Source organism: Eumetopias jubatus, unplaced genomic scaffold, assembly GCF_037043125.1.
Source record: "Eumetopias jubatus isolate StellerSeaLion01/CBP00866 unplaced genomic scaffold, mEumJub1_p1.0 scaffold_11, whole genome shotgun sequence".
NCBI classification, from domain to species: domain Eukaryota; kingdom Metazoa; phylum Chordata; class Mammalia; order Carnivora; family Otariidae; genus Eumetopias; species Eumetopias jubatus.
Window position 1 is genome coordinate 19,212,929 of NW_028274817.1, and position 12,741 is coordinate 19,225,669.

General features: G+C 36.7%; 1 protein-coding gene across 9 annotated transcripts in view; it reads left to right on the plus strand.

The window, feature by feature from the left end:
- The window catches only part of ZNF280C (zinc finger protein 280C), a 78,402-nt gene that overhangs the window by 24,909 nt on the left and 40,752 nt on the right, over positions 1-12,741 (plus strand). For 8 of the 9 annotated variants that reach the window (XR_015769424.1, XR_015769426.1, XR_015769423.1 and 5 more), the window contains 4 exons: positions 4,685-4,902; positions 8,670-8,827; positions 9,501-9,601; positions 10,380-10,526. Coding sequence is in view for 1 of the 9 variants with exons in the window: in XM_028122730.1 (XP_027978531.1) it covers positions 4,685-4,902; positions 8,670-8,827; positions 9,501-9,601; positions 10,380-10,526 (624 nt within the window). In the remaining 8 variants the exon portion in view is untranslated. The remainder of the gene's footprint in view (positions 1-4,684; positions 4,903-8,669; positions 8,828-9,500; positions 9,602-10,379; positions 10,527-12,741) is intronic. The other variant, XR_015769428.1, reaches the window with a different exon arrangement.

Here is a 12,741-nt window from a genome sequence, read left to right on the forward strand (position 1 = left end):
AGCGAAATAAATCAGAGAAAGACAAATACAATCTGATTTCACTTATATGTGGAATTTAAGAAACAAAACAAACGAGCAAAGGGAAAAAGAGAAAGAGAAGAGACAAACCAAGAAACAGACTCCTAACTCTAGAGAACAAACTGATGGTTACCAGAGGGGGAGGAAATGGGTGAAATAGGTGATTAAGGAGTGCACTTGTTTTGGGCACCTGGGTGGCTCAGTTGGTTAAGTGACTGCCTTCGGCTCAGGTCATGATCCTGGAGTCCCAGGATCGAGTCTGGCATCGGGCTCCCTGCTCAGCAGGGAGTCTGCTTCTCCCTCTGACTCCCCCCCCCACATGTGCTCGCTCTCTCTCATTCTCTCTCTCAAATAAATAAAATCTTTTAAAAAAAAAAGGAGTGCACTTGTTTTGATGACTACCAGGTGTTGTGTGGAAGTGTTGAATCATTATATTGTACACCTGAAACTAATATAACACCGTATGTTAACTATATTAGATAAAAGGCTAGTATACAAAATGTATAAAGAACTTATCAAACTCAACACCCAAAGAACAAATAATCCAATCAAGAAATGGGCAGAAGACATGAACATTTTTCCAAAGAAGACATCCCAATGGCCAACAGACACATGAAAAAGTGCTCGACATCGCTCAGCATCAGGGAAATCCAAATCAAAACCTCAATGAGATACCACCTCACACCAGTCAGAATGGCTAAAATTAACAAGTCAGGAAACAACAGATGTTGGTAGCGATGCAGAGAAAGGGGAACCCTCCTACACTGTTGGTGGGAGCCACTCTGGAAAACAGTATGGAGGTTCCTCAAAAAGTTGAAAATAGAGCTACCATACAACTCAGCAATTGCACTACTGGGTATTTACCCCAGAGATACAAATGTAGTGATCCGAAGGGGTACGTGCACCCCAATGTTTATAGCAGCAATGTCCACAATAGCCAAACTATGCAAAGAGCCAAGATGTCCATCGACAGATGAATGGATAAAGAAGATGTGGTGTATATATACAATGGAATATTTTGCAGGCATCAAAAAACCCAAAATCTTGCCATTTGCAATGACGTGATTGGAACTAGAGGGTATTATGCTAAGTGAAGTAAGTCAGAGAAAGATGTGTATCATATGATCTCACTGATATGAGGAATTCTTAATCTCAGGAAACAAACCGAGGGTTGCTGGAATGGGGCGGGTGGGAGGGATGGGGTGGCTGGATGATGGACATTGGGGAGGGTATGTGCTATGGTGAGTGCTGTGAATTGTGTTAAGACTGATGAATCACAGACCTGTACCTCTGAAACAAATAATACATTATATGTTAAAAAAAAAAAAAAGTAGGAAGGGAAAAATGAAGGGGAGGAAATTGGAGGGGGAGACAAACCATGAGAGACTATGGATTCTGAGAAACAAACTGAGGGTTCTAGAGGGGAGGGGGGTCGGGGGATGGGGTAGCCTGGTGATGGGTATTAAAGAGGGCATGTATAACTGGGTGTTATACACAATGAATCATGGAACAGTACATCAAAAACTAATGATGTATGGTGATTAACATAACAATAAAATAAAATTTAAAAAATAAAGTAATTTTAAATTAAAAAGAAGGTATACAGTGAAGAATCCCACTTCATCTATTTGCTTAGTTCCCAATAGGACTTGCAAAAGAAATCAGTTTTTATTAATTTGTTTTATGTCTTCTTTGACTTAATTTCTGAATGTACAGGCACACATGAATGTTATTTTCCCTCTATTTTATACACAAATCATAGCACATTATATATATTTCTGCACCTGAAGAAAGTGGCAAGCATTCTCTAAAATGTAGCTTTTATTTCTTGTAACATTGTTAGTCATTAAAAAAATGAGACTTTCACATTTTACCTTACGCATTTTTTTTTAAAGATTTTGTATTTATTTGTCTCAGAGAGAGAGAGAGCACGAGCAGGGGAGCAGCAGAGGGAGAGGGAGAAACAGGCTCCCCACTGAGCAAGGAGCTCGATGTGGGACTCAATCCCAGGACCCTGGGACCATGACCTGAACCAAAGGCACACACCCAACCGACTGAGCTACCCAGGCATTCCACTTATGCATTTTTATATATCAGTTAAATTTACATAATATTACAGTAAGGATTTCCATTTTGAAAAAGTGAATTTTAGATTATTTGTGAATGATCTTTTGCTGTTATTATAGGTAAGGAGATTGGTATACCACAAAAGTAATCTTTTCTTCCAAAGGAAGAATTTTGGGAGTGTAAGTCAAACATCCTATTGATCTAAGACACTGTACTACGCTTTAAAGTATTATTTCATTTAATCCTTAGAAAATTCTTGAGGCCAGATCTTTTTCTCATTGTCTTATAACCAATTAATTGGCATAGCTGAGATTCAAACCTCAGTTTCTTTGCTGACAATGCCCAGGTTCCTTTTCTCTCCATTTTGAAATTTGTATGTGCTGTTTTCTTGAATGTTACATAGAAACTTGAAAATAAAGGGTGTTATTTGTTTTTGGAGTATGGAATTTGATAGTTATCAGTCAGATCTAACATACTAATATGTTATTGAGGTTCCTCTGTCTTCATTTATAGTCATCTATTTGCTCTGTCATTTTTTGAGTAGGTCTCAAAGTCTCAAATTACCACTATTTTCTTTGATATCTTACAATTCTGTTTTATGGAGGTTAATATTTGGGATATAGATGGATCTATCTCTTTTAACTTCATTGTGAATGTATCCTTTAGCATTTTTATTAAGTGTTCCCTTTTTGGCCTGGATTCTGTTTTGTTTGACATCAATTTCACAACCCTTGTTTTCTCATTATTACCATTTGCCTATTATATTCTTTGTTTATCTTTTTATTTTTTTAAAGATTTTGTTTATTTATTTGACAAAGACACATCGAGAGAGGGAAAATAAGCAGGGGGAGTGGGAGAGGGAGAAGCAGGCTTCCCTTGGAGAGGGAGCCCAATGTGCGGCTCGATCCCAGGATCCTGGGATCATGACCTGAGCCGAAGGCAGACGCTTAATGACTGAGCCACCCAGGCACTCCTCAAGCCTTCCAATCTCTTTGTTTTTGGTATATTTCTTAATTTTCACAGTCATTTTTTCTTTTGTGATCCCATGTGAAATTCCTTTTTTCAGTAGCTGAGTTAAACCCACCCATCTGTATTCATTGATAGGTTGGATTTAATTGATCTGATAGATTTGATTGGTCTTGATTCTGTCACAATTTTTTCTTTATTTTTCTAAATTTTTCCCTTTGTGGTTGCTTTGCGAGTATGTAGTTTGGGTTTTTAGGAAAGTTTATATTTTTGCTCTCTAGTTATTCTTAAAGAATTCTTCTAGTGAAATTCCACAGCTAAAAATTGTATATAATAAATGAACTAGTTTTATCTCACTGAAAATTAAAAGTTTATGTATGAAAGTATTCCAGGGGCCCCGGGTGGCTCAGTTGTTAAGTGTCTGCCTTCAGCTCAGGTCATGATCCTGGGGTTCCCAGGGTTGAGCCCCGCATCGGGCTCCCTGCTCAACGGGAAACCTGCTTCTCCCTCTCCCATTCCCCCTGCTTGTGTTCCCTCTCTTGCTGTGTTGTCTGTGTCTGTCAAATAAATAAATAAAATCTTTAAAAAAGTATTCCCTATTAGGGTCAGTTTATATGAGGTCTTAATTTTATTCATGAGATTGATTTCCCCTTAACATATTTCAGCATTCTAGATAGAATGTGTTGAGGTTTTTAAATTATAACTTACGCTTCTTTTTTTGTGTCCCATACATTTTCCAGTATCTTGAATCTGGGGAATGGCAGGTTACCTGTGCTCAGCGTCTAGTTCCAACCAGGCTTTACCAAAATACTACTATATTATTTGATAATTTAGCATGTGCAGAATGGCATATAAAACTACCTTTCCGGGGCACCTGGGTGGCTGTCGATTAAGCATTTCCTTTCGACTCAGGTCGTGATCCTAGGGTCCTGGGATCGAGCTCCGCATTGGGCTCCTTGCTCAGTGGGAAGCCTGCTTGTAGCTCCCCCCACTGTGCTTTCTCCCTCTCTGTCAAATAAATAAATAAAATCTTTAAGAAAAAACAAAACTACCTTTCCTTTTAAGCTATATCTTGACAGATATGAAATGAACAATTTTTGGCCAGGGATCAAATTATTATTAAATATTTACATCTGAGGGGCACTTGGGTGGTTCAGTTGGTTAAGCGTCTGCCTTCGATTCAGGTCCTGATCCAGGGTCCTGGGATCGAGCCCCGCATCGGGCTCCCTGCTCAGCAGGAGGCCTGCTTCTCCCTCTCCCACTCCCCCTGCTAGTGTTCCGTCTCTCGCTGTCTTGCTCTCTGTCAAAAAAATAAAAAATAAAAAATCTTTAAAAAAAGTATTTACATCTCAAAACTGGAATTACAAGGAAAATGGTATTAGATATATAACCGTCCCTGGCCTCAGGTTTTTGTTTTTGAAGTTATTTCTTTATTAAGGTAAGAGGTGTTTATTGTTTGATTTTTTAGACTCTATAAAGAAAGAAGCCAACATTTTGGTGACTCTCTCCAGATATATTGCCAAGCATAGTTTTACATAAGCCTGCCCTAGTTATAAACACAGAATCATTTTTTTTGGTATCTAATTTTTTAAAGAGATTAAGTAAAACTTACATGTATTTTTTTCTCTTTCAGCGTTGTTGTCCAGACATGGTAAATAAATTTTTGGAAATGATTAAAGCAGAACTTGCAATTACTGAAAATAAAAAGACTGGTGCAGAGAAAGGAAAATTGATCATGTTAGTTAGTGACTTTTACTATGGAAGACATGAAGGAGCTGTTGATGATGAACAGAAGACTTACACAACCTTTAAATGCTTCAGTTGCTTGAAAGTTCTTAAAAACAATATTAGGTATGTAAATACTTATTTCTCTTTCCGTCTGAAAATTGGGATGCTACTGATGTAAATATCATATCTTTATTTTCCTGTGCTATCCTAGATAAGCAATTTAAACACTTCCTAAGAATAAAGGCAGATTATCATGTCAAAGCATTTCTCTTTTATTGTATTTTAGGAGTTTAACACTTGATTTGTATTTAATACAGCTTAAGAAAGGGCAAAATTTATTTTAACTTAGAGAAAAATCACTTATCTATATTACCATTGAATTCAGAATTTTCAATGTGATATTTTTACTATTTAGCTTCTTTTGAATCTACTTTTCCTATCACAAGAAGTACTTTATCCAGTTTGACCTCTTCCATATTAGTCTTATTTAATGTTCTAGTTTTTCAATTCATTCTATCATTTTTACCACATTAACCTTGCAGAGAAAGTGACATTTTTGATGATCTTTAGAGAAGTGCCAGTTTATGAAACATGTCAGCTTTGAGTTTATAATTTAACACATTTTAAAAGTAGAGATTTAATTTTCAGTTTTGAAGGTTTTGAAGACTTATACATATATGTTTTAAATGTTAGGAACTTACACTTTGCAGTCATGGAGTAATATGGCATATTACATATCTACAATCCTAAGTAAGATAGTAACCAAAACAAAGTAACAAGATATACCCATTGGTATTTTGCATTGGTTACGTAGTTTGACATTGTCTTTTCAACATTTTATTATAAAAATTTTCAAATATTCAGCAAAGTTGAAAAAATTTTACAGTGAACATCTGTATATTTACCACCTTGATTCTACCATTAACATTTTACCTCACTTGTGTTACCACATACCTGTTCATCCATAGACTCTATCTGACTTATTTTACATTTCAGAGTAAATTGTAGACATCAGTGCACTTCCCTTAGATGAGATAGTCATATGTATGTATATTGTGGCACACACACATACACACATGTATATGTAAACTTTTAAAGATATTTACCCTTGATAACTGTCCTTTGTAACTAACATTCTTAAGTGTCCTATAGGTCATTTCTAAGCCTAGCATTTATTTTATTGTCTGATGAATCCTTGAGTCCAAAATGAAGTACATAGAAAAACCCTGAAATGCACTGCAATATAAACCTGAAACAATTATGAATGCTACATTTGTGGTAGTGCCTTATAGTTTTCATAGACCTTTCACATATATTATTCATATGAGTTTTCACACTTCTTTACCTCCTTTTATCAAGCCCTAACAGCCATCAGTTGCTAATGGCCCAGTAGCTTAACAGAAGAGAATTGTGCTTTGAGATATAACACTGAAACAGTGTTACAATAGAACTCTGTGACCTGCTTCCATATCTTTACCTTTTTACAGTAAAATGTATCAGAAAATAAAATTAGCAAATTTGGTAAAATACATAGAAAAGTGGGTCCCTGTTTAAGTTCCTTATTATACTTAAATGTTAGGCATATGATATTAGAAGTTCTTTAAACAATAGCTTTTTGTTTTCTCCCGTAAGATTAGTCCATTTACTATTAAACATGAAATTTCCTTTTTTCTTGTTTTCCTTCCAAAAGACTGGTTACAGATTATCAGAATATCTAGAAATTTTAAGCTAAGCATATTTTATAACATTTAGAAAAAAATTTTTAAGACTTTATTTGTCAGAAAGAGAGAGCAAGCAGGGGGAGCTGCAGGCAGAGGGAGGGGGAGAAGGAGGCTCCCCGCTGAGCAGGGAGCCCGATGTGGGACTTGATCCCAGGACCCTGAGATCATGACCTGAGCCAAAGGCAGACGATTAACGACTGAGCCACCCAGGTGCCCCAACATTTAGAAATTTTGTAGCATTTTTGACATATTGTTTAGCAAATAAAACCTGAACAGTAGACACTAGGTAACCAAAGATGTTAATATGTGTTAAATAACATTTTACCTTAATGGTAAAATCTAGGATGGCAAATTGATGGTTTTAGAGAATGATAGAAGCTAATAGTTCAAGATTTCTACTCTCTGCCCTGTCAAGATATTGTAGGATTATTTTTTCCTATATTAAGTGTCACTAAAACCAGTTAGGGCTATTTTATTCTAAGAATAGCTTTGTTGAGGGGGTTGCTTTTTCCCACATCTCCATCTGCTGGTTTGAGAAACGTGCACTGCTGATGGGGGCAGTGTAATAATTGAGACATAGCTAGTTAGTTAACAGATCACTTTATACAGATAGATTTTATTTATTAAAGTTATGAGCTGAAAGGTTAATGGCTCATGACCTTTATATGTAAATATTTAGGCAAAACTAGGATTTTTTAAAACAGATTTTAATAGAGATGATGTTAAAATTAAAGGAGGAGGGGGTACCTGGCTGGTTCAGTTGGCAGAGCATATGACTCTTGATCTCAGAGTCATGAGTTCAAGGCTCACGTTGGGTGTGGAGCCTACTTAAAAAAAAATTAAAGGAGGAAAAAAGATGTTTCAAAGTGTACCATCAGCAGGAGATGTGAAAAGATAAATCTTAAAGCCTGCATATTACAGTTGCTATCTAGGTTAAAGACATAATCACTTCATGATTATATCCTTTTGGGACTCATAATGAATAACTTAATATTTGACTGCATATTAAAGTTGTTAATTTGATTGAATAACTTTACTTTGAAATTTAGTAAAAAGTTTTAATAAGCCCTATGAAATAGATCTGCCTTTTTATATTGTACTCTCTGCCATTGAAGGTCACCGTTCCTTCTCATAAGAAACCTATTATGGAATCTGACAGCGGAATGTAGAGCTGAAAAATGGACTGTGCTTCTGAGGGCACAGTCTGTGAAAAGTGAAGTGTTTGTGCTCACAGTAAACCAGCATCATTAAATAAAACAAAAGTTCTTGTAATTAAGAAAAGTTCTTGTAATTATAGGTATTAAGATTGCTAGTACATGCATTTAGAAACCAAACCACAAATAAAAATACTAATTTGCCATTAAGCAGCAGACAACCTATTGTATATCTTTAAGGTCTTTAAAAGATTTCTCTCAGGACTCTGTAGCTGCTTTTGGTGATAGGGTTTTCTTTCCTTAAGGATTTTATTTTCAAAAGTAAATAGTACTTCATGTATGGAAAAGAAGCCTGTTTTTTGTTTTTTGTTTTTTTAAAGATTTTATTTATTTGACAGAGACACAGCGAGAGAGGGAACACAAGCAGGGGGAGTGGGAGAGGGAGAAGCAGGCTTTCCGCTGAGCAGAGAGCCCGACACAGGGCTCGATCCCAGGAGCCTGGGATCATGACCTGAGCCAAAGGCAGACGCTTAACGACTGAGCCACCCAGGCGCCCCTGGAGCATGTTGTTCTTTACAAAAATTTTTAAATATGAAATAATGATGAAGAGTTTTAGCAAACTAGTGGTATTTCATATGAACTATATTAATGGATTATTTTAAAACAAAGATGGAAAGAAAAATCTTTACTGAGCCACTTAATGAAAGTGATTATTAGGACACCTGGGTGGCGCAGTTGGTTAAGCATCTGCTTTCGGCTCAGGTCATAATCCCAGGGTCCTGGGATCGAGTCCCCCATCGGGCTTGCTCTACCTCTGCTCTCCCCCTCTGACTGACAAACAAACAAATAAATGTGATTATTTAAAGTGCATACTTTTCTAGAGGACTTTAAAGCTTTGGAGATATTTTGAGTACTACAACTGCATTTTTACCATTTAGGTTCAAATCCTTATTTGAGAGGTTTTTTCTCTTGGTTATAAATCTGCATATTTGCACCCATTGGCAATCACTTACAGGTTTATGAACCACATGAAGCACCATTTGGAACTTGAGAAACAGAACAGTGAGAGCTGGGAAAACCACACCACCTGCCAGCACTGCTACCGTCAGTACCCCACGCCGTTCCAGCTGCAGTGTCACATTGAGAGCACACACACTCCCCATGAGTTTTCTAGTAAGTCATGGTTTTATTGAAGTCTTGAACAGTAATGATTTTGGTCATCTAAACTATGAGGAATCCTTAAGAATTCTGATAAAAAACCTAAAAATAAGAAATAGACTTTGGATTTGAGGGCACAGTTGAAAAACACATTTTAACTTGTAGAAACTTTTCAGTAGAATTGCTTGCTAAAACTGAAGTCTCTCTTGTACATAGAAACTTCCTTCACATACCTCATGCGTTCATTGTATGTAGGGGGCTAAGTTAGAAAATCAGATTCTTTGGTCTGCAAGTATGAAATCATCGGTCTTGATTTACACTCTCATAAGAAAAGTAAGTGCAATGATAGTTAAAAATCACAGAGTCTGGGGCTAGCTAGGATTTAAATTCCAGTTCTGTATCTTAATATAGTTGCGAGATCTCAGGCAAGTTACTTAATCTTTCTGTGCCTCAAGTTCCACATCTGAACAATGGGGGTAAAATATCAGTACTCTGTCAGTGATGGCATGAGAAGTAAGCTAATGTAAGTAAAGTCCATGGAACAATATTACGGAGTTAACAACTATAGAAATGTTGGAGCCACCACCACGATTACTATCACTACTTATTGCTGTTGTGGATGTACAAAATGAATCTTTTGTTTATATACATCCATAAAATGGTGTAATGTGTTTTTTTCCACTTTCAGCTATTTGTAAAATCTGTGAATTATCATTTGAAACAGAACATGCTCTTTTGCAACATATGAAGGACACTCATAAACCCGGTGAAATGCCATATATTTGCCAGGTACATATTCATTTTATCATGTACTTCGGTGTTGGTTTTATTTTCATGTGCCACAAAATAGTATTATTCTATCGCTCTTTTTAACCGTTAGAATAAAATGAATTACTAAAATTGAAGACCCTCTTCAATAGTGGAAACTCCCTTGATATAACTGTTGTATGTGGAGATGGTGGCTCGGACTTGGACTGGAGGCTACAGTTTACTGACTCCTCTACTAGACAGACAGAATGCCCTGCTGGAGAAGACAAATATATGGATTTTCTTACCATGTAGAGAAGAATATAGACATGACAGAGAGATAGGAAATGCCATTAGTTATGGGGAACTGAACTAAATGCTTTGGGACTAGTATTTTTCCAGAATTTGAAGTGGTTCCCAATAAGATAGCAAGATAAAAATTTCCTGTCATAGCCTGGATGCTATTTAAAATCCAAAGAAAAGAATATTCTATTTTATACAGCAGGAAGAACTTTCTAGGACAAGAGATGTCAGAGTTTGAAAATTTAAGCAAGGTAGGGAGGGTAGTAGATCTGAGAAGAAGAAGGAAATCTGGTTATATTTAGAAATAGATCCCTAAACTTTGAAACGTAACTTTTCTGTTTCAAAGATTATACTTCCTATTTTCAGTGCTAGAATTCTTGGTTGTATATAGGCAACAGAGCTGAATTAGTAGTGCATAATATTCCTCTAAAACAAATGACTCCTCATTGCTACTTTGATGTAATTGCGTATCAGTTATAAACTTTCAAGTTAAACTAAACCTTCTTTATATTTCTAGGTGTGCCAGTTTAGATCATCAACATTTTCTGATGTAGAAAGTCATTTTAGAACATCCCATGAAAACACTAAGAACTTGCTATGTCCATTTTGCCTCAAAGTTAGTAGAATGGCAACTCCCTACATGAATCATTACATGAAGCATCAGGTGAGATTTAGCAGTTATTTGCTCATTTTGTCTTAGTAAAAAGGTAGATATATAAAACTTCGAGCATTTGTTAGATTTGTTCTAAAAGGAAAGTTAAGTGGTTCCAAATGACACAATTAATTTACAATTTATGCTGAATGACTTTTGAAACTTCCACTTCTTTTCTTTGTCTGCTTCCTAGTGGTGATGAGGCTCTTGACTAGTGAAAATACGGAAACAAAGGTAGAAACAGGAACCCTAGAGTGGAAGGGAAAAGGGAAGATGGGTGAAATATTTAAGTTGAATATTTCAGGGGTCTAAGAGTGGTGAAAATGGAAAATGATTTTGAAGGTAGTTAATCAAGAGCAGGGAAAAGGATATGTTTGAACTGGGGAATAAGATTGAAGACTCAATCTTTTTTCCTCCTCTTCAAACTTCATTTCTACTTTTTAGCTTTTCATTATGAAAAGACATGTGGTTGTCATTAGCAACCCATAATGGTCTTCTGTAGCAGCCAGTGACAAAGGAAATAGCAATGACACTTATTTCTAGATATGTGAACTATGCCAGAGAACTATATTTAGGTTACAACTTGTTTCCTAGATGACTTTTGCCAGTTCTGCTATGTAATTTCTGGGATACCAGTGTTAGTGCTTCTACCTTTCTCTTGAATTCTCATTTTATTCTTGCTGGGTCTTTTACTGACACAACTAGACCATCCTTTAGTTAGGCTGAAAACTTTGATGAAACCGTAAGCCTATTCTTGAGTGTTTGAAAGAGCAACAGTACCTTTGCCAAAATTAGAAGTCAGTGAGTTTACTTAATGTGATTATGTAATCAAGTTTTGTCTCCTCACTGATCAGCTCATTACATTTTCTTATTATTGATTGCATTGCCATGGCCAATTTACTCAGTACTGGTGCTAACACTGTTTTCAGTTCCAGTCATTAGATGATCATGAAATTAACTTGTAGTTGTTAATTGAAAAAAAATTACAAAAGTAGAATATCCAGGGGCGCCTGGGTGGCTCGGATGGTTAAGCGTCTGCCTTCGGCTCGGGTCATGATCTCAGGGTCCTGGGATCGAGCCCCACATCGGGCTCCCTGCTTGGCGGGGAGCCTGCTTCTCCCTCTCCCTCTACTGTTCCCCCTGCTTGTGCTCTCTCACTCTCTCTGTCAAATAAATAAATAAAATCTTTAAAAAAAAAGTAGAATATCCAAGTACATTCAGGATCACCTATGTTATGAATGGGATGGTTCCAACATGCTGGTATGGCATATCACCGTTAAGAACCTCTGGCAAAATCTTTCTATTCTAGAGTTTCCCTAACAGTTTTCCATCAGATGTTAATAGATATTCCACTCTAAAATTGCTCCTGGAAAAACAAATTCAGTAAATGGCTAGATTTATAAAATTAAGTTTTTTATTTTTAAGATTAGAGCTTTTAAAATGCTGGAAAACCTCATAAATCTCCAAGGAAGGGATATTGTACATATTGTTTCCAAGACTTATTTAACCATTTATTTGCACAATACCTATTAACATTTCTTGAGAAATAGTTCGGAAAACGCTGGTCTTGGTTCTCTATTCCATCTTTTGACCTTTGATTTTGGGTTTTTTTAAAATATTTTATTTATCTGATAGAGACACAGCAAGAGAGGGAACACAAGCAGGGGGAGTGGGAGAGGGAGAAGCAGGCTTCCCGCGGAGCAGGGAGCCCGATGTGGGGCTCGATCCCAGGACCCTGGAATCATGACCTGAGCCGAAGGCAGATGCTTAACGACTGAGCCACCCAGGCGCCCCTGACCTTTGATTTTGAAAGGAAGGATGAGATGTAAAACACTGGCTCTATTTTATTATGAAGCTTTTAACATAGTGCTTTCTGCCATGCTTTCCTAAGCTCCGGAGTGAGGTATAGATGTAAGGAGAGTAATGGTATCCTTAGAAAGGTAAGAGATGGATGGACTTGGTATGGGGACTGTGTCTCTTAAGTGGTTTACCTGATCTGTAGTCACTCTTCATACCCTGAACTGTATGTCTTAACTTGCCATGTGTATAGGAAAGAGTTAACCCAGCAGGTCTGAGTTCTTCAAATTGTGTACATTTTCAGAAGGGTCTACTTGCATACTTGCATAATTGGCCCTTGGCTAACTCCTGGAAATGGAGCCTTTGTTATTAATTGATGAGTGTTTTGCATGCCTGGAACCTTGAGCCATATTGTACCAGCTTTTCTAGA